Here is a 21825-nt window from a genome sequence, read left to right on the forward strand (position 1 = left end):
TATATGCTTTGTTATCAGTGCTGTCAACGTGTAAACGGAAATTTAAACTAGAGTCCAGTGTAACGCCTAAATCACAACAGATCAACTTCTTGACGACGATCTAACACACTGCCTAACAACGAATTACGAATTATACTTGATCGTTTTCTCAAGTCTATGAAACGATGTAGTAAAAAAGCAAAGCTCGCAGCTCGATATCATTTTTAGACACCATGTACCAAACACCAAGTATGAGTTTCTTCGTCCATGGGGCCCCTATTGGGCACAAACGTTCTCGATGAGACTACTGTACACATTGTTGTATATGCTGGAATTATCATCCACGGGGCCCCTAAATAGACGGGCCCCCCTGCGGCCGCTCAGTCCGTGTACCGTTAAATCCACCACTGTTCAGACTATAAACTGAGAAAAATGGAAAAAGCTTAGATGAAAGAACAAAGCAGCGTTTCAAAAATTCGTTTCAAAATTATCAATTTAATAACGACAAAAAATTACATCACTACTGATAACTCTCCTCTATCTTCAAAAAGCTTGAGATCCACTCCTATCCTCTGCATACAGATTAAGTGAAGCATTCCCATTTGTAGATTTCCGTTCAATTGTCGTCAAACATTAATCTTAGAAAAGCTGAAAAACAATGTTTCGGGTAAAACCCAATCCCTTACTTCAATTCCTACCCAATCCAATGGCGTTTGTATTGTAAAATTAAGCTAATGAAATAGGTTACGCCCTAACGCCTAATGGCAAAAGCATACTCTAACAGTTTTAAGTATTTATGCTTCTCAGAAAAAACAAGCTCAAGAGTTGCTCCAACCAGAAGAGCACTCGAATTCGGAGAAGCACTACCTGCTCGAAAACGTAAACCCCACGTCTCCGTTAAAAGACTCTTGTGACTCATCCTTCCGGGCACAAAACGGGAGCCTGAGATCTGTTTATGTTGTGCTGTTCCTTCAAAAACCAAACCACTAACAATGTTCTTTTTCTGGTTGTTGTTTTTGTTTTTTTTTTGTTCTACGCTCAACTCCCACTATTCCTTTTTATATTCCAGTATCTACCGACCCCCGTGCGATGGACAAAAGACTGGCTAGAAAAAGCAAAACACCCGAAACGATTGTACTGAGCACTTTCCTTCCCCCGGGGATGGACGGGGTGCTACCTACCAAGGGAAAACTGCGCTCATCACACAGTTCGTACCCAGGGCGAGAGGAAGTAATTTCAAGCATAAATAAGTAATAGGAAAATTAAAGAATTATTTCCCTGGACGGACGGATAATGACCGGAGGAATGGGACGGACCAAAACCGCAACCTCTTGCTAGCCGGACGACTTGCTGGTTGGGTAAAATGTCGGCCTCTCTTCGCCGCAGGAACATCGTTCACCATACACCGGCCTCTAACTAGCCGAAGCGCACATAATTGAGTAGTTTTCCTGCCGGTTAAGGTCGGCCAGAGTTTTGTGGCACTAATATTTCATGAGGATAATCAACCCCTTGCTTGATGGAGCGTTTGGTAGGTGGGAAGAAATTTGTTCTAGCGCCCACAACAAGTTGTTGCAAGGCAAAGAAATGCGTTTGTAGCGATGAAACTGGGGAATTCCATGGGAATTGAAGGAAGGCTTAAAGCCTTGCAAAGATCCTTCTCTTTCGGTACAAGCTCTTAGCTGGAGTACTTAAATGCATCAAAGACCAAACTCCATCTCACCTCCAATCAATGAAATCAATGCTAATGGGACAATAATCATTATACTCTCGGCCGATAAAACGAACCACAAACTCCGCCGTTAATGCTGCATCTTAACCTAATCTGCTCACTTGCCTTTCTTTTAATCTCATCCCCACTTTTGAAGGAGCAGCCCGCTCTCGCCCGGCCCGGCATTACCAGTGCAACAGTGAACATCCCCAGGCCAAGCATCCGAGCATCGCCACCGAATAACCAGCCCCAAAACGGGGCCCGCTAATGTGGTCGAAATGTGGTCCTATTATCGCAATTACGGCACCACATATCGACGCACGAAAGTGAACCTTTTTTCGGAGCCGGACGTGCTCACGACACCATTAAGATGGCAATCTCTCGACGGCTCAACGACGACGGGGCGCGTTTCGGACGTCGGACTTGGACGGGGCGTTTTTGTTTTTGTTTTTGCTAATAACATTCGCTTATAGGATCAAGGCACGCCAGTCAACCAGCCAGCCAGCCAACCATCTGATCAGAACTAACAGCCACTAGCTTCACTATAGCGGGGGGTAGGCTAGAGGGGTATCGAAACTCGAAAATTACCGTGCCATCGTAAAGCAACCGCAAGGAGGGAGTGGGTGTTAGTACAATTCTTTGCTTTGCTGGCTAATGGTGGTCCGAACCCTTTTTCGTCGGGCTTGGGCCGGATAGTTGGCCCGAAAGTTGACACTTCACCATGACCCATTGACGCTTTCGGTGCTCCCCTGTGGGCGAAGGGAGATGGTAAGGGGGCAAACATCATCGAACCTTTCTCATTCCAGCGCCGGCCTGCTTTAGCTGAGGAGCTGCCGTTTGTTTTCGGTAAATAATTCATGAGCCATTCCTTTTATTTGCTTTAGGGAAAATTAGATTAGTCCCTTCGTGATTTACGAAGATGAAAGTGGCTAGGGCAGCACAAAACAAGAAGAGGAAAGAAAAAGGGAACGAATTGGAACGATGTCGTTGCGCCCACCTTCAATATCCCGACAGGTGGCAACATCATTTCATAAGCATAAAACATCAAAAAATTGACAACCGAGCGGTCGGCGAGCGTTCGACACCGTTTTTACTACGGCGGCCCTTTTTGGGTTGTAATCCATCCTCCTGGCCGGGGGTGTTGGGTGGCAGATAGACAGCAGGTACTGTGTCCTCCCTCGGGGTGCCCAGAGGTACCACATGGGAATGGGTTCAGCTGGTGCAGCACCGATGGGCAAAAGGGTTAATTATTCAGTGCTGAAGTGAGGTGAAAACGCTGGTCCAGATCAGCTCCTACCGTTGGTGGCCAGCAAAGGTAAAAGGTATCAAAAGGGAAGTACACACACACACACGCTCACACAGTAAATGGGGACAGAGGCGTAAAATGAGATGAACCGCTGACCTTCTTCGGTAGCGTGGGGAGCCAATTTTGTGCCCCGTTGTGGATCACTGGAAACCCACTTGAAAGGCACTTGATTGATCCTGAAAGGGAGCAGCAGCTTAAAAAGGGGCTTCTTAGTACGCTGATTAAATATCAAATGTGTTCAAAGTAGCTTGTAGGGATAAAGTAGGTAAAATACATATTTTTGAAGAATATTTTAATTAACTTCAACTGTGAACACAATTTATTAATCATTATTTTAACATTACAGTGTATGTCTTAAAAAAGTAAAGTCAAATTAAATGGTCCTCTTCACTCCAGAATCCGCCCAAACTCGTTCAACTACCAAGCCATATTTGGCATATTTTTAAAAATTTAATTAAAACCACCCGCTGCGTCTGCTAGTGTCTGCCGAGTACAAAAATTCAATCAAAAGCAAGACCGTTCAAGAGTGGTCAGTTTGAGGGTCAAAAGGGGCCACACACACACACAAACATTTTTCTCGTCTCCTTTTTTTCCCCAAGAGTGACTTTAATGAAAAGAAGGATTAAAAAATCCGAAAACACCTTCACAAAACGATAAAATGAATAGCAAAACAAAAACTGGCAAACACAACACTCACACAGACAGTGGGAGGCATACAAGGTAGCAAAAAAAAACTGCATACTATTCAACCTTTTCAACCCTGAAAATGGAACGACGAAGTAAACTGATCACACGCACACAAAAAACAGCCGTCGAACCGGTCAGCGCCGGGTGGCTAGCCGGCGGCGACAGTACCTATGCCGCTGCCTAACGAGATAGAGCCTGATAGAAAAATAAACTTTGAACAAGCAGGGCACCTACAGAAAAAAAGAGAACGGAAGCTACACAATGAAAACAAAACAAACAAGTAAAAGAAAGAAAGAGGTTGGTTACCGGATGGTGACCCATTGAAATGAAAATTAAGATCGAAGCAAAAAAAAGAGCTGGAATGTGAAGAAAAACTTTACAAAAGACAGCAACATACCAGAAAAAAACGATGCCCCTGTCTGAGTGGGAAAGTAAAGGTAGACAAAACGAGCGAATTTTTTGGGGGGCGCTTTTTAAGTAGAAAGATCGTGTGTCTGAAGGACGAAGAAAAGGGACAAAGAAAAAACAAAATCGGCAAAAATATAACAAATGAAAAAGTAAACCCAATAGACAATGAAAAGGAAACGAGAGAGAGAGAGAGAGAAAAAAAAAGATAGAAACAACACACCTGACAAAGCAAACCCCTTTCTTTGCAAACGGCCACACGGCTTACAAAATGAAGAGTTGGCAATAGGAAATAGCGAAACCAGCGGCATGCAAACGTTCTTCATCAGTCAAAGACCGCCTCGGGTCCACGGGGGTCGCCTAACGGGTGACAGAACTGGGCCACTTTGGTGTGCTGTCTGTCAGCGGCATTCATTAACGTGGTTTGTTTACTATTATTTACTGTGACTCCTCGGTTTGAGCTTCAATTGTACAAGTTTGTTTGGTGGCGTTGAAAGTTTTCTACCTTTTTTTCACTTTTCCACCCATTTATCATTCCGATTTATGGTGCAAGGTGCATCAAAGGGAAAACCGAACGTGGACAAAAAAACAAACCAACCGAGGTCTCACTTCCGATTTAGTTCATTTAAAACGAACTGAACTGTTTCCCGTTTTTCTCCTTTTATGCACCTTCCCATTTCGCTTTTCTGCGATGCAAATTTGATGTCAGGCAAGGAAAAACGCTGCCTCAAGTTTTCCACCCGCTTGGAGGGCAGAGAAGTTGTTTCTCACTTGAAGGAAGATAAATGCTACGGCTAAATCTGCTGCCATTGTTCGAGTGTCCTTCGGGCCGGGGGATAATTAACGCTTCGTTTTTCTTCGAATCAAAACAATGAAAAAATCTAACTGGAAGCAATCATACTGATTTAGCGCATTTCAGTAGCTCAGGAGCGCCGACCGGCAAACATGGTCTAGAATTAAGATCTTGTTGGAAAAATGGGGAGCGTGAAAAAAAAGAAAACCCACAAAGCTCAACGCAAGATCGTCACAGTTGCGATAGCACCAAAATTCGTTAAACTTTCTCATTGAGCTCATCAATTATCCAATTTTCCTTGCCCTCTCATGGCAGGCTATCTTCCTACCAGTCGTTTCATTTTTCCCACCCCTCCTGCAAGGTTGTTAGCTTTTCATTTCCGTGCTTATTTTCTTCGATCTATTTTTACGTTTCTTTGCGTTTCTTTTCCCACTCATCAGTCTTTCGAGTACAGTTTTCCGTTGCTTTTTGTCCTCTCTGCTGATTCTTTTACCCATCAAACTTCCTCAGACACAAACACTCCGTACTCACAATTAGAAGGAAAGCGGAAAACCATGGGAAGGTTTTTCCGCTCATTTTCCGGTGCCGGGCCGTTCCTCCCAGCTTGAAAGCGCATCGAAGGACATAGTTCTATCGTCCTGGGATGACTTCTCTCTCTCTCTCTCTCTCTTTCTCTCTCTCTCTCTCTCCCACTCTCTCTCTCTCTCTCTCTCTCCCACTCTCTCTCTCTCTCTCTCTCTCTCTCTCTCATCCCCCTTCGCTCCCCACGGGACAACAAGTCACAAAAGCGCACTGAGCGTAAACATAAAACAAGCGTTTAATTCACACTTTCGCCGTATCTGTGTGCGCTCGGCGGCTTTGATGTGCTGTGGCGTGTGCTTTATGAGCGTATTAAGCCGGCGAAGACTGGTGTGTGTATGTGTGTATGCATTAACCTCGGTCCGACCTGACCCTTCCCCGAGCCGGTCATCATCCCCCCCCCCCCCCTTCTCCCGGAAACCCGGTACACACGGGGCAATAATAATGATTAATTATGACCACTGTCGCACAACTAACGATTTTGTGGTATGCCGGACGGTCGTTCCGTTGTTGCTGCCCGTGGTGGTGGTTTTGCTCGACCGTTGCTCTCCGGGTACGAAGGGTGGGGAGGGGGGGCATTTTCTGTGCTACATTTTCTCACCCCTTCTCTCGCGTTTCACTCGCTTGCATAACTTCCTGTTTTCTGGGGAAAAGTTTCACATTTAACCAGTTTCATTTGATCTGTTTTCTCACTCGGTCATGTTGCTGGTTTTTATTAATAATCGGAATCATCTGAATCCAGGTCAGTGCTGTAGCCGACACACACGACACAAAGCTTCGAAATGCGAACGTGGAAAAAGCGAGTGCACACAACACTCGGTACGGTGTGGTATGTCGAACGTCGATTTAAAGTGCCACTCGGCACTACCTTTTTCCATGTTACTGCACACGGCATCACAGTGGGACTCGAAATGCCACCGCTGCACTCCCAGCTGGAATGGGTTCTCGAGGTCCTAATGCACTTCACGTGGTGGTGGTGGTGGTGGTGGTGGCACAAACAACACGTGCACGCTGCACAACTTTTTACACTCACTTTCCCGGCATGTTTGGGCAGAGGTGCAATCAACAACGAGATACAGTGCTTTAGGACGGTTAGAATGTTTACACTCTCCTTCTCGATAGCTTGTTTCAATTGCAAACACAAAATCACAGACTTTTAACGTGATCAAACCTCAAATTCAAGATGAAATATCTTCTCAACAAATCAATTAATTGATGTTTTATTCCAATTTCAAACTAACCAACCATTCACTATCACTCAGCCCAAAGACGACGTTCCTCTCGATTCAACCGGAAGCGGAGACACACATTGCCGACACACGACGAACGACGGACGTGCTGCGACCGATTCACGCGAACCACCGAATGCAACTGGCCGTCGGAAGCGGATGTCAACTTCCGAGTGCGCGTTCCGCCGTCGGGGCGAGCGCGTGTGTTTCGGTTTCGGGTTTTGCTTCGAAGGATCCGAACGGGGCCCGAACGGATGCTGGTGGATCTTTTCGCCGGTCGAATGGTGGCAGCTGCGCCGGCGCTGGGCCGATTTCCCCTCATTGTTTTGATTTGGTTCGGGTGCACGTTCGGCACGTGGTTCAGGAGTCGGTGTTTGGAAGGATTTGGTATCACTGAAAGGATGAGCGGGAATGGGCGAAAGAGGAAGAGAGTTTTAGCGAAGATATGAACCATGGAAAGTGCTTATAGCAGTTCGCAGCAGATGGAGCTAGCGTCATAATGAAGATGTATGGTTTTTTGAAAGGATGTGCAATTTTGTTGTGTTTTCAAATGAAAAATTTACTTTTCGTAGCATATTGTAGTAAATGGTTCATGAAAATAGTCTTAAAATTTCGAGAAAAAAATGTTTTAAAAACTTTTCTAGCTACTTGAACCAGAGCAACGTAAATAGTAGACGCTTTGTGACAGTTAAATTCAGGAATGTTATTGAATTCTGTTTTCAAAATATGCTGATACCATTGATGCTTTTTATTGATAAACTTTAGATTTGAATCTTTAGTACTAACCTACAAGTTTAGTAGTTTACCTCGTGTTTAGTGAATCTTTTAAATTAATGCATCTTATACTTTTAATAAAATATGCAAAGCTAATATCTCCTTCGATTTATGTTTGTGTTGTATTTTTATTTTGTTTTAATACAAAATTGCGGTAAAATTGAAACAGGACCAAAACTAAGCTAACAAAAAATATTAAAAATTCTTTAAACACAAACATAGTGCGATCAACGCAAATCGAAATTCACCTCTCTCCACCTCCCAAAATCAAACATATTCATATAAAATTGCTCGTCGCTCGCAAAACTAAGCTTTTTTCAATCCAAATCGAATCAAATGCATCATTTTTATTTACTGCACCTTAGAGTTTTTTTTTGGGTTTTGTTTTCAGAACCAGTCCGGGTTTCTTTTTTGCAGCCACTGCCACTGCAAGTCACGTGCAGCGCGCAGGTAAGCCTGGAAGCTTTCACCAATTTTCCAACCCAGCATTGGAAATCACTTACCGAATGGGGGGGCTGGGCTGGGGAGAAGGTATTTTTCAATGTACTTTTTTCAAACAGACGACAAACGCTAGATGACAAGTGAGCTCGAGGTCATCCTTCTCGAACCACCGCGATGCACAGCGAAAGAGGTGATTTGAGAGTTTGTCTTTTTTGGTACCCGTTCCTGCCCCCATGACGACTCCACGTCAGATGCCAATGGGTCTGCAAGATCTGTAAGCATTCGATTCCAAGTACCAGTGCACTATTTTTGCACTAGCTCGAAGGATGGGACTTGTAGAAAAAAGAATTGAAAAAGGGGAATTGAAAACTTTGTACCATAAATCTGCAACCATAAATTCGCAGCAACGATCTGCCCTGCCCTGGTAAGGTGGAAAGCACCGTCTTGCACGTTGTCAGTACGGATGCATCGGGGCACATACTTGCTTGTGTGTTGTAGCACAAACATTGAAACAAAAAAAAAAAAACGTGTGTCTTCCCCATAGAGCACTCGGCAAGCAAACGGCACTTGACAAGCGCACGGCGCAGATGAAAGGCACCCTCCGGCCGGTAATCATATTCCATATTTATTCACCGCTGGCGGTATTTTTGTGAAGCATTTTGTTTTCGAGCATTTCGGGTGTTTGTGGGGGGTTGAGATGTTCCCGTTTTTTTTGCCGTATGCTAAGCCCGGTGGATTGATGTCTGGTTGGAATTTGTTTTCGAAGGTGACATGAAGCGAAAGTGATGATCGTAAATACGCGGGGCTTTGGCTTGCAGCAGGTAGATGAACATCGTTTCGTCGCGTCTTTGGGCGACGTCTCCGGAGATGGGACGGGCTAGGTTTTGGATACGTCAATGTAAATCGACGCGAAGCAATTTGTGCTCCACACGTTTGGTAATGCACTTTGCGTTTTCATGGCAATCGGTACCAGGCAAACGGATTGGAAGGTTTTCGGATGAATGAAGTGTAGGTATTTTTATTCACGCAAGAACACACAGGAGAATAGTTAAATTTCAGCTTTTATACAGGTAGTATTTTGTATCGAAATTTCTTCAAATTAGGTTGAAACATCATTTAAACATTTCGATCGATTACCACTCAAGAATCGATTAATTTTAATCTCACCAGTTCTGCTTCTATTATTGTCTAATATATCGTTCGTTGAAAGACGACAAAGATCACTCAACGGATGAGAGTACTTTTCCGTTGAATCTGATGTCAACAATGGTGCCATTCGTATGAACTACAGCAAAGCATATCTTCACTATCTGTTGCTTATCGACACTATTCAAAAAGTTCACAAGAACCCTTTTGTGTTGTCCACCGTCCTTCAGAATTCGATTTTATCTCAAAAGAAAAAAAAAGCCTACTCCATATTCTCTCTGGAAAACTATCCCCACACTAGTAATAAAACGAGTCATCCAGCTTCCCCGCAATTGTCAGCAGATGGCGCTCTGCGAGACTGATTATAAAGTTTGAAGCCGACTTTCAAACGGGACAAAAACTAACGTTGAAGTAGCAACCCCGTAGGCGGCAAAATGGATACACCGTCCGATGGTACACACATTTCGGTGGATCATCTCGTTCGAGCTTTACGCCGGCAGGTTGTTTTCACTGCTCCACCCGCGGTGGCGGGTGCATGCAGGTTCGAAGTTCGAAGTTCGGTTCATCATTTATGCAAATAATCAATACGAGTTTTCCAATTTTCCGAAACTACTGTTTTCCTACCCGGCTGCACCGGCGATGATGCTGACGCACCGTGACGTTTGGGACTCGTGAGCTCAACTTATTCTCTCCCGCACAACCAAATAGGCGAAGCCAGAAAGCTCAGGTGCCGGAAAACCATCCGTCCGGTTGAATATCGGTGTGTTACGCTTTACCGGAACCGATCTTGTGACCACAATGGAAAGCCTGACTCCCGGTACAGGTAGGACAAGGTGCTAATACGTGTGTGTGTGTGTATGAGCGTATGAACGCAAAGGAAGGATGCAATTTGGATGCGTATGAAAGCCGGAGCGTTTGCAGGGTTGATGTTGATGAGAAAATGCACTGCACTGTAGTGGTGGGTGCGATGGGAAAGGCCGTTGCATACCGGTGGCTCATCTACATTTAAATGAAGATAGCAAATCGAAGCCGTTTTCGATGCGAACGCAGTGAACGAGCACTACAGAGCATGGCATCATCCAGTGTTTGGAACGTCGAACGTAAGTAAAGATTTTGGGCTACAACGGGTTTGCCATTTTTTGTACGAGACTTTTCAACCATCGAAATATTTGTCCACTCGAAAGTAGTAAAATCGTTCGAAAGCCCTGTTTGGTGTACGACCGTTTTTAGATGGTTTTTCCGGAGTTGCTCCACACGAGGAATTGGTTCTTCAAATGCTGTTGACGACGACTACAGTGACGATGGCCACCGGTGAATGGTTTTATGAGCCGATGAAGCACCAATCGAACTGGGATGGTAGTTATGAAGGCTTTACGATTGGATTGCATGAGGTTGATTGTCTTTCTCGTGTAGCGTTTGCATCATTTATTCTTGAGCGGTGTAAAAATATTGCAAATAAACGATGAGCTACAGTTAGAATGATAATTTGAATAACATTTGCGTTGTGTTGAACAATTTAACGAATACTTTTGGGTGACTTAAATAACTAAAGTAATATTTCATTTTGCCTTTAGGTCTCCAATACGAACAACTAAGATAACAAAAAAATTAAAATGCACTTGAAGTATTACAGCTAAAAATTCATAAAATATAGTTGATATTAAGCGTAACAACTACCAGACACTTATATTGAAGGGACTACTAAATAAAATTTAATTTAAAACTTAATAAAACGTTAATCAAAATTCACGTTCATTCAAGTTAAACGAAAGTAGACATATAAATAAAAGTAAAATAAATAAATAAACAAAATTATTATTAAATCAAACAGCAACAAAAATTTACACAATATTGTTAAGTAGGACTCAACTGTCAGTTGAGTATGAAAAATTTAACATGTTTGTTCAATATTAACACTGAAGTAGGTTGAATGATCATCTATCGTTCTTAATCCATGTATAAAAAACATAAAAACTTCAAACTCTTACCAAACATCTATTTTTTCTTTCAAAGCAATTATTTTTCTATTATTTTTAGTGCAAGTTTAAACAAAATAAACAATTCTTCAGCCCTCAAATTGATTCAAACTTTTGAAGTATTTATCTTCATTTTAGTCACATCAAACTATTATCATTTTTGTTCATTATTTTCTTTCCACCTACTCATCCTTCTGCAATACTCCTATAATCGTCATATTTAATAAAAGGAATTAGACAAAACCCTTCACACATGTATTTCAAACCGCCCCTGTAAACACAGTACACGCTGTGCCGGTTATGATTGAGGTAGTTCAAAACAGATCCGCTAAATTGAAACAACCACTTAGAGCCTTGGGGTGTACTTTCCCAACCGACAGGAGCTCTTTAATTACAGAATTATCCTTGCTTGCTTTGCTTGCTAGCCCATTCCCTTTTCCGGGCGCTACAACACTAATTATATCATCTCACCGATGGTTTACTGGTTTCGCGACACCTTTCGCCAATAACGGCGCTGCGCGTGTACCAACAAAGTCTCCCTCGATTCGAGTTCTCAAGAACAGCCCATTCGCTTCCACACTTTCCCGGACAGAGCAGAAGCAGAACCATTCCATTCCGCTCGCTTCCATTTTGTCGTTCAATTAGCTACCTGCTGCTGATTGCGTTTCGGTGTTGTTTGGGAAAATAATTCCTCCTCTAGCCGGTACCGATAGCCGGATCGTTTCCGCGTTGGGCTTAAAATGAAATGATACAGTTTATTAATCCGTTGACAACCTGGCGGGGGAGGCAAAAGCTTTTCTCCGTAAGCTTCAGTCTTGCCAGCGTGCGGTCGGGGATGTTTGAGCGACACACACACACACACGCATAATGGACAGTGCGGAGCGAACAAACAACAACAACAGGCAACAGCTGGCTGGCTGGAAAGTAATTAAATAGTTCCATCATCCCTCGCAGCGACTGGTATTAGTAGTGGATATTTGTAGCGGATTTCTTTGAAATGGATGAAGCAGAGACAGAGAAAGCACTAGCAAAACTATGATGGAAATGGTTCGGATGATTGTGTTTTGTTGTTGCTAACAATCAGTGGCACAGCCGCTTAAACATGCATATTTTCTTTGCGTATAATTTCAACATAATTGCTATAACAATTTCCAAAATATAATAATCTACCTAACTATTCGAAGCGAACGCGTGCGAACCTATTGCTGAGGTTTCTGGGTTTATTTTATTTTTTTCCCGGTGGAAAAAAAGGAAAAGGCAGTCTACGGGAGGAAGGAAAAACAGACTACGCATGCACTAATCTGATAACTTGTAACAATTTAAATGAATTGAAAAATCTCTAAGAAGTGTAGAGGAGAAGAAGCAAGAAAAAAACAAGTATAGTTCTAATGGATAAAACGAGCGGTGGAAAAAGTAATAATGAAGAACACAACAATTTGCACAAACCGCACACACGTTCGATGCAGTTATTTGGGAGGGTTGACGATGACTTGATGAAACCAAGCCTGATACTGATGGGAAGCAGTATGAAAGGTGAGCACTGAGCTAAAAACACCATGCCTAGATCATTCTACCTCATCAGCGGAAGCAAACGCCCGAAGAAAAAGTCGGCTGATGAACGGAACCGCTCTACAGCTTCATTATCAAAACTACTGCCCTAGTCCTCAACGTATCGTTAGTTGTTGTGCTCTTGGTGTTTCTTTTCTGTTTACAAAGTGCATGCAAACGAAGGAGTATTAAATAAATTATTTTAAAACACCATCCCGCACCATGTCGGCCGTCGGGGTTTTAGTTGATTTCGTGCCTAAGGCGCCATCAACGCGCGATGCAACGCGGGTGTGCGGTTTGTATCTATTCAAAATTAAAATCAATGCAACTGTATGAAAAGCATGCAATTAGAAAGGCGTCAGCAAAAGGACGAGAATCATGCAGCAAAAAGGAGGAAGAAAGAGTGCGCGACGAGTAGTCGCTCGACGGGCGTGAAAGTGTGTTGCGGTAGTACCGCCTGGTACCGATCGAAGCGAGCCTTGCGCTCGTTTGACGCGAGATGGCGCTGCGGTCGTACGGTGGAAGCGGTGGGTAGGGAGTAGATAAAGCGACACTCGATGCTTGGCTGCCCACGGAAGCGTGGCATGGCGGGAGGAGTGAATGGAATTAAAACGAAATTCAAGTTTAAAAAGCGACTCCGGATTTGTCTTGTCTTGAGGAGCCGGCCTCTGTGTCAGTGGCTGCTCGGTTGACTAGTTGCGTCGTGGTACATCGGTTGCTGTTGGCCGCCCGCTTTGTTTGGGCTTCATCCCATACACACATACACACACTGGTAGCCGCTGACTTCGGTGTGACACCGGGTGGGAGCGCCGGACTATTGGACCGGGTTCGGGAAAACAGGATTAGCCGACCGGATGCCGTTGCATTTAATTGCAATTATTGTACGTTCCAATTCCCGGTCCTGCCAGCTGCCTCCTTGTGTCAGGTCGAATTCGTGCTGTCTTTGTACTTTGCGTGACTGTCTCTGCTTTGGTCCTTATTGGTTGGAAGGAAAGTGAGCTTCTTATTTCAAACCACCACCACCACCACCGCCGGAGACGGTGCACGGTCCGGATGAGCACAAAAGTACTCCAGCTGTCCCGTCGGTTGCCATTGCCCGAAGCCTTTTATCTTTTCCGCTTGCGTGTGTGTCTTTTTTTAGGAGGTTCTGCTTTTGCGATGATTAGAGCACAATTTTCGCCCCCCTCTGGTTGACAGCGACAGCTGGACAGGAGACTATTGAATGGGATGGAGTGCAAGCGAATGATACTTTCCAAAGCATTCCAATTTTAAAGGACACTCAAGAGGCTGTAGTGTTTCGCTGCCACGAACTACTCGATTGTACACACTCGATGTTCAATTATTGCAATTTGCAGGAACGTATCGTCCGCATTGTAAGACGCTTCATTAATTAAGCGCGAGGTTTAATTAATTAGTGCTTAATGCTTCCGCGGTCCAAGGGATCTCATGCAATTAAAGCGCAAAACTCGCTCCCTTCAGGCGACAGCCGCTCGCGCACACACCACATCACACCACCCGTCGAGTAGGCTACCTCTCCTTAACCTACTGCCCACTGGAGCTCCGGCGCTCTGCGCCGGGTGCGGCCGAGCCGGAAAAGCGCGACAGTGACGACGGTAGGGCCGACGGTGACAGGGCGGACGACCCGAACAGCCCACCGCCCTGCCGGACGCTCAGATCGTGTATCGCCATCAGGATGCGGCGGCGCGCCCCCAGCGGCTTAATGTCCAGATTGAGCAGATCCTGATCGGTGAGCGTCTGGAAGACGGTCATGTCGATCTCGCCGTTGATGAAGTTCTTGATGTAGTGCTCGAGCCCCAGCCCGGTCAGGATGGTGGTGACGTCGTTGTACTGCGACATCTGCTCGCGCTGATGCCGCGGTGTCACCTCAATCATGGTGGTCGTCATGTTGTGGCGCGAATCAGCAGCCCCGCTGCTTGAGCTGCTCGTACTGGTGTTGGCGCAGCCGCTGCCGCCACCACCGTCCCGGCCACCGCCGGTGCTGCTCGAGCTGCTCGTGTTGGCCCAGCTGAGATCGCACGCCTCGAGCGGGGCGGGCGACGACTGGCTTAGCCCGAGCCCCTGCCAGGACAGTGTCGGAGTGCGTATTTCACCCTGCTGGGGCGACATGTGCATCGCCTTGTAACCCGCCACCACGCGTGGATCCAGATTGAACAGGAACGTGTCAGCCAGGGAGCTCTGTAAGTGGTTGCCAAGGTAAAACTGTTAGTCGTTTCAGGTGAACGGGTAGACATCGACGCACCACACCTACCTTCTGCTCGAACGCGAGTGGCGTTCGTTGCTCCAGCTCCGACTGGTAGTGTGGGCTTTCCGGCGTGCAGACGGAAAGCCGGCACCGGTTCAATCCGCTCGTCCCGGTCGCGCCCGGACTTTGATGATCGGGCGAGCTGTTCAGCAGCGAGTTGGAGGACACCTGCGACACCGAGCCGGACGCGGACGAGTTGCTCTGGAACTGTTGGTCGAGCGAGTTGCTGGAACAGTTCAAGCTTTGGTAGCCGCTCGAATGGATATCGTTGTGGCTACTGTTCTGGCTCACCGTCAGGCTGGTGGAAGTCGAGCAGTTCCCGTTCGAATGCTGCTGATTGCGTTGATGGTGCGAATGCGTCGTGTGATGATGCTGCTGCTGCTGCTGCTGGGCATGATGTTGGTGTTGCTGATTTTGTAGATAAGATGCGCTGCCTCCACCACCGACCCCGTGGCCCGGTACGGACAGCAAATGGGGGCTGGAAAGATGGTTCATCTTCCCTGCCGAACTACCGCCCGGTACTGCCCGCTCTAGCCCGGGCGGGAGCGAAAGCGGCAGCAGCTGATGATGTTGGCCCGTCGGCAACTTGCCCGGTCCATGCACGTGGAAGTTCTGGAACTGACCCCGCATGTGGCTGAAGGCAAAATCGCTCGACGGCAGGGAGGCGGCCGCTGCAGCCGCCGCCACCGCAGCCGCCGCCGCAGCCGCCGACGTTGGCGTTGGCCATCCGACGAACGGTAGCGGATTGATGGGTGAGAGCGGCGAGAACGGTGGCGCTACCGGGCCCGCCAACAGTGCCGATATGTTCTGGCTCGTTTGCTGCGGGTGCTCGTTCGGCCCGAAGTAGGTGCGCGGTATTTCGGCGACAACGCGCGCCCCACCACCCTTCAGCAGCTGATGTCGGGCCTCGTAGATGTTGGCGATAAACTTCTCGATGCCCTTGATCACGATGCAGAGCGTGCTCTGGCGGGACTTTTGCCGCACCGAGATGAACACGTCGTGCGTTAGCATTAGCTTGGTAATTTCGTCCGAATCGACCGTGTTTTCCGGGTAGTCGAAGATGAGCGCTATCGGGAGGCTTCCCTGGAAGGGAAGGGAGGAAAAGGAGATAGAGGATTACACACACACACACACAGACACACCGGGACGAACCACATGGACGAATGGGGCCGGTTCCGTTACTCACAATTAATTGCTGCCTCGCTAGGTAGACACCGTTTATGGAGCCAGTTATGGTCACCTGGGAGCGCTTGATTGGCTTGATGTTCACATCGTTTGCATCCGGGAACATTATCTGCAACGGGGCCCGGGTTTTGCAATCCACCAGAGAAAACAGGAGAAATGGGTAAGCAGTGAATGCGGTGGTACCATCTACTAGAGCATCGTTATCATCGACGTGGTCTGGGTTTCACCCCCCCCGGACGCCGAAACGCCCGCAAGCAGTTCGATATCGATTGGACATTTACCTGTGTACCGGTGCGGTTCATAATTTCACGCAAATTGCTCGACGACCGGCCGAGCACGATCGGATGATGCTGGGTCGAGATTTCCAGCTGCATGTGCACCGGTATTTGGCTCTGCAAATAGATTTATTAGTCTTTGGTAAAGGGTCGAGCAGGCAAGGCCGAGGCATCCCGGTATGAACGCAGGTTTTGGCCGGCTTCATACCGGAGACAGCCAGAGTAGTCGTTTGGTCGTCTTAGGGGTTTGGAAATGTAATCAACAAACCGGTTGAATTATTCATGATGAATGAAAGATACATGATCCAAATTGGAAATAATGAATTGAATGGAACAGAACTCAAAATTAAAATATAAATTGCAGCTTAGTTGTGTTGTTCCACTGCACGATAGCAACGTAGCTTCGTACGAGTTTAACTCCTATTAGGACCTTTCAAGTGGACCATAGTTCAACAGAACTCCAACAGATGTTTCCAATACTAATCAATATTCCAATAAAGGAAAAAGAACCCGAGAAAAACGTTTTAAACCTCTAGTTCTAGTTCTAATCTGTTAAAAAGTCGAATTAACAGTATATTCAAATCAAATAGAGTTTAACATCTCCTTCGATAACACTATAAAGAACTGACAGTAAGTATAACTTTTATCAATCCCAACACTTTAGTGCAAGAAAGATTGATTAAGAAATATGTCAGTATCGTTTAGTTCTATAGTAGGCTAGTGTGTTTTCCTCCAAATCTAAGAGTTCATTAGATTATTTTCAAGACTTAACGTACAATTTGAAATTAACAATTCAAACGCCTCATCCGATTTCACAACTAAAAGCTGTCAGAAGTCAAAACATTCTGTCAAATAAAAAATGCAAGCAAAAGAATGATTTTGATCAACAATGTACTCAGTAACTAGCTTTCAGTTTTGATGTTTATGTCTGTCGAAAAATGTGACATTCTGTAAGTAAGCTAAAAAGTCTGCGAATAGCGCCCTCTATCGGGAAATTGCAAATGTTCGCAAAACTTCGTCCTCGTCAGATAAATCTCCCCCTTCACTCACCGCCATATTCTCGCACATCAGGTCCATCAGCCGGCGGGTCGCCTCCTTCACCATGCGCTCCTCCTTTTCCGACCCCTTCACCAGCACGAGCGACGAGTGGAGCTTCGGTCGGGTGGAGAAGATCACCTGCACCCCGTACTCCGCCTCGATCTCCTTCACGTACGGCGTGTCGTTGTCTGGCGGCGTCTTGCCCGGCGCCAGTATCGGCAGCTCGAAGGAGATCAGCAACGGCGTCGAGTTGCGCACCAGCGATCTCGCCCGTTCCACCCCCTCGATGCTGCCGCACATCGACACCTGATTGCTCTTCTCGGTCGGATTCGAACGGTTCGAGTCCGGGAAGTGGATGTGGGTGGCCGTCTCCTCCATAATCTTCTTGATGTTGTTGCCGCCCCGCCCAATGATGAACGAATGGTCCGTGTACGAGACGTCCATCTTCATGATCACGCGGCTACCCTGCGGGTGGTGGAAAAGGGTGCATTAGGCAAGGGTAAAAATGGGAAGTAGATGCCACTTACCCTGGAGTCGAGCCGGGCCATCACTTTATCCTTCGCCCGCAGCACGTCCGCCATCTTGCCCACGATCCGGATGTGGGGATCCTTCTTCGTCTTGGCGCCGATCTTCAACCGGCAGGGCCAGCTGACATAGGTGGTGGTCTCCTTCATGATCTGCGGGAAGTGGTGTTGATGACTAAGAAGCAGAAGCATTTTTGCGAACAAATACTTACATTCGTGAAGAACTCCTCGGCACTATTCATTCCCTCTGAATATGTTTCCACTGAAAAAAGATGCAAACACACAAGTATAAGATAACCGTCTTAATGTCGCGATGCACCAACTGCCCTCCCCTTACCCTTTATCATGTCTTCCAGCTTCTGCCGGTCCACCTTGAACCGCTCCACGTGCAGATCGTCCGGATTGGCGACGCCCAGCTGCGCCGCAATCAGCCGCAGATCGCCCCAATCGCTCTCGACCGACGAGATTTCGCTCGTCGTCTCGCTCGGCGGTCCACCATTCAGGAAGATGTGCTTGTTAAACGACGAACAGGATGCCATCATTTTGCACCGCACCGGGGCTGTACGGGATAGCGCTTCAGGCTTCGGGAGCAAGTAGGGTAGAAACGGTTGGGATGTGGAAGCCTGGAACCAGCCAGCCGGAAGGAAAAAAGCAGGGGAAGCCCAGGAATTTGCAATGTGACTGAGTATTCTGGAAAATTCCGGGATCTGTGGGTTGCGTCGATTGCGTCTTTATCCTGTCTGTTGCCACAATATGCCACCGTAGCGTGAGTGATGTCTGTCTCTTGCGGGTCGTCTTGCGTTATCGCATCAACATGTCCATCAGAAGTTTGTGGTCAAAGTCTTCAAATCCTGCCAGGATAAACCGATGAATGTTCAATCGTCGTCTGGAGTGGGGAGGGAACACAAACCGGAAATTAAACCCCAAATTATTATCCCTCAATAAGAAATGTTGATGTTGGAGAAATGTTGGTGATGTGATGTGTTATTAGAATTAAAGTTATTGATCTCTTTTTCGTTTGCTAGGAACAGTTTCATTAAACCAAAAAAAAAAAAAAAAAGATATATTCAAATTTGTAATGGAAAAAACAATATTTACACCTTCACCAGTGTAATCGTGATGAATTGTTGAAAGCCTGGAGTAGAAGTCAGACCGAAAATGTCCATCAACAGTTCCCCGCCTTGTGTAATGTGTGCCATTTTTCAACGTGATCCTTAATCCTTTTCACACCCTGTCGGGTGTACAGCTCGGCTCAAAAACAAATCATCCCTGCCCTGATGACTGATCGTGTTGGTGCAAAAAAGGATAAAGCCCAAACCATCATCCACCGAAGGAGTGAGAAGAGGAGAGGAAGGAAGAAAAAACAATTCCCCACATAAAGTGTGCCAAACGGGCGCCGATAGCGCTATTATCAGATAACACATAAATCATACCGGTTACCCTTTGCTGTCAGCGGGCCCCACGCGAAAGCGCCAAACGGTTGTTTAGCTGTTAGGCATTTGGCGGTCCTGTTATATCTTGTTACCTCTGCCATTTTTCTCCCCATAGAAAATACACACACGCGTGGGTACGAAAGGCATTTGCAGCAACATCTCCGTTGCACAGCCCCATTCACTGGCTGCAACACGATCACACTCGGGCGTCCATATTACTCCCGCCATGGTAGACGCATCGGAGACCGCCGACATGGATGCATTTCCCGGAGGCAGAACATAGTACTACTCACACAATCACACACACACACACATACACTAACGAGTGACTAATAACCGTCGAGGGCAATTTGTAACAGTTTTTGAGCCGCGTGAGATTTATTCGCTTTCATTCATCGGAAGCAATAAAACGAGCTTGCGAGCTTTTCGGGCGTCCTCCCCCCCCCCAAAAGGGTTGTGGGCAGCATACATCGATCAAATTGTTGCCCATCGAAACAAAGATGGATGGTCCAATTGGGGCTTTGTGGGTGAGTAGGCTTTGGCATGGTTTTGATTTTTTTTTCTTTTTTGTACGTTGCAATGAGAACAATTGTACAGAAGCTTGAGGCAATTAACTTGTAGTGCGAATGTTTAGTGCAATTAAACTGGGATGCTTTACTCTAGCATTGCGCTCTTCACCACCAAGCGCCCTTAAAACGAGAGCCATTTTTAACGCTTCCAAGATGTCTTTAAAATATGCACAAAAATTGCTTAAAACGCTCCAATGATTGCCCAATCCACAGTAAACAAACAGGTTGTTTTGCTTAAAGTAATGTTTAGATTTGCGTCCTATTGAGAACAGTTCAATAATGCAACAGGTTGTATCGGAAAAAAAAAGTTTAAAACTCCCTCTGCGCTTACTCATCATCACGCAAGATCGATGACCTACGGCTAAGATCATTGACCGGGCGATATCGTCAGCGCCGGTAGAAAAACAAACGCATCGCGCACACAACACAAGCGCTGCTAACCGTGTCCTACACACACACACCGGAGCCTATCGCTTGGAACTAGCGTATTGGTGTCGCCGGTTTAAAGCGGGAAGCGTAGCAGACACACATACACACATGCAGCCTCCGGGCCAGCGCACAGCATCCCGCAAGGACGCATGCGTATGCGTGCGCTGAGCTGCGCTATCGGCTGACCAACACGCTCAAACACGCAGTGTGGAGGCCGGAGAGAAAGAGCGAAAGAGAGAAAAGACTGCACTGCGGGAAATATTTACCTCAACAAATCCTTGCCATTAATGCGCTGCTTGCCGCGTACTGGCAGCACGTCCGTCTCCGTTTCCGTCTGTCCGTCTGTCGCTGTCGAAGCCGAGCACACGTCAGCAGCCAGTCGTCCGTCACTCAATCACTTAGTAGTGGTGGTAGCGGCAACGTTCCAATATCCAATGACCACCATTTTTTAAATCACCATATCACACACAGGCACACAACCCGCAGTCGAGCAAAATCGGTTCTTCCTTGTACACCGAATGTAGAAGGAAAAAAGCGCTTTTTTTGCTTGTTTGTCGGACACGCCCGTTCGTTCGGGAACGTGTAGCGCACTGTAGCTGAAAGCACTTTGGTGAACTATTTGTGGTCGTTCTATGTTCTACATAGAACAAAAGCTTTAAGGTTTTAAGCTTTCCGCTAGCTGTGTTGGCTCTAGCCTCGTTCGGGGCTCTTTGTGTGGTTCTTGCTCTGCAAAACCAATCGCAATAGTTAGTGGAGGGACTGGGGTCGATCTTTTGATTGCGATCGCACCGGCGATCTGTAGCAAACTGAGTGGCTCGAGCTGAGCAAAGTGGACAGATTAGCGTCGCGCGTGCGGCAGACTGGGGGACGATAAAGTGCGTGAGCTACCAAAAAGGTTTCGGGTACACAAAGGCGATTTGAAAGGGCGATTGAGTGCCTGATTTATATCCTGACGTTCGTTGGCTGTGGTGCTGTAGTTTGCGGGTGTACTGTGGTAATTGAATTATTTCGCAATTAATGTCAGTGCTTCCCACACCTTTAGTCGTTTAGGTATGTCCTTACGACGGGAAATAAATAATATTTAAATAACTCTTAAAATATAAAGACAAACTGTATAATATAATATGAAATATATGCTGTGGAACTGTATAAAAATGACTCTCTTTGCGTGACGAAGACAAGGTAAACTAACGCTGTGAAAGGACGCAGTGAATGATGTTGTGGCTGCTGAAAATCACTCAGTAGCTGCTCAATATTAAAAAGACCACATGTTTTAAGCTTTTTTTTGAGTGACTTATGATTACTAAAGAAAACATGAACAGTGAAATCTTGCTAAGGCCAGTCTCTAAAAGAGCCTGACAGCTTTGAGAGATATTTATTTTTGATATTAAACAACATAGAATATCCATTATCATGAGATAGTTGGCATCCTTTGACCGATATTTTTGTAAAGTTATATTTCTTCTTCTACGTCGTTTTTTTTCTTCTTCTTCTTCTTCATAATCTTCTTCATCGTCTTTTGCTGACCAACCGTTCTC

At 46.1% G+C, this 21825-nt stretch overlaps 2 protein-coding genes across 3 annotated transcripts in view; both read right to left on the bottom strand.

Annotated features, from left to right (window-relative positions):
* Positions 1–7001, bottom strand: part of LOC120958054 (uncharacterized) — a 95661-nt gene extending 88660 nt beyond the window's left edge. The window contains exon 1 of one of the 2 annotated variants that reach the window (XM_040380601.2): positions 6703–7001. The gene's annotated coding sequence lies outside the window, so the exon portion shown is untranslated. Of the gene's footprint in view, positions 1–6698 lie in introns of both variants that reach the window. The other variant, XM_040380602.2, reaches the window with a different exon arrangement.
* Positions 7002–14067: 7066 nt separating this feature from the next.
* On the bottom strand, positions 14068–21267 carry LOC120959240 (protein bicaudal C). The gene is made up of 9 exons (XM_040382502.2): positions 20554–21267; positions 18194–18742; positions 18069–18118; positions 17860–18009; positions 17345–17797; positions 16301–16411; positions 16021–16128; positions 14841–15917; positions 14068–14767 (listed from the first exon to the last, which is right to left on the bottom strand). Exons 2-9 carry the CDS (start codon positions 18396–18398, stop codon positions 14114–14116), a joined length of 2808 nt encoding a protein of 935 aa, XP_040238436.2. The 5' UTR covers positions 18399–18742; positions 20554–21267; the 3' UTR covers positions 14068–14113.
* Between the last annotated feature and the right edge of the window lie 558 nt (positions 21268–21825).

This window comes from Anopheles coluzzii, chromosome 3, assembly GCF_943734685.1.
Source record: "Anopheles coluzzii chromosome 3, AcolN3, whole genome shotgun sequence".
NCBI lineage: Eukaryota > Metazoa > Arthropoda > Insecta > Diptera > Culicidae > Anopheles > Anopheles coluzzii.

Excerpts from the sequence above, each read along its gene's own strand:
- LOC120959240 (XM_040382502.2), bottom strand. The coding sequence starts at position 18,398 with ATGATGGCATCCTGTTCGTCGTTTAACAAGCACATCTTCCTGAATGGT. Across the intron at positions 16,129-16,300 it reads TGAACCGCACCGGTACACAG|ATAATGTTCCCGGATGCAAA; the intron begins GTAAATGTCCAA and ends GCCCCGTTGCAG. Across the intron at positions 14,768-14,840 it reads CACTCGCGTTCGAGCAGAAG|AGCTCCCTGGCTGACACGTT; the intron begins GTAGGTGTGGTG and ends AACCACTTACAG.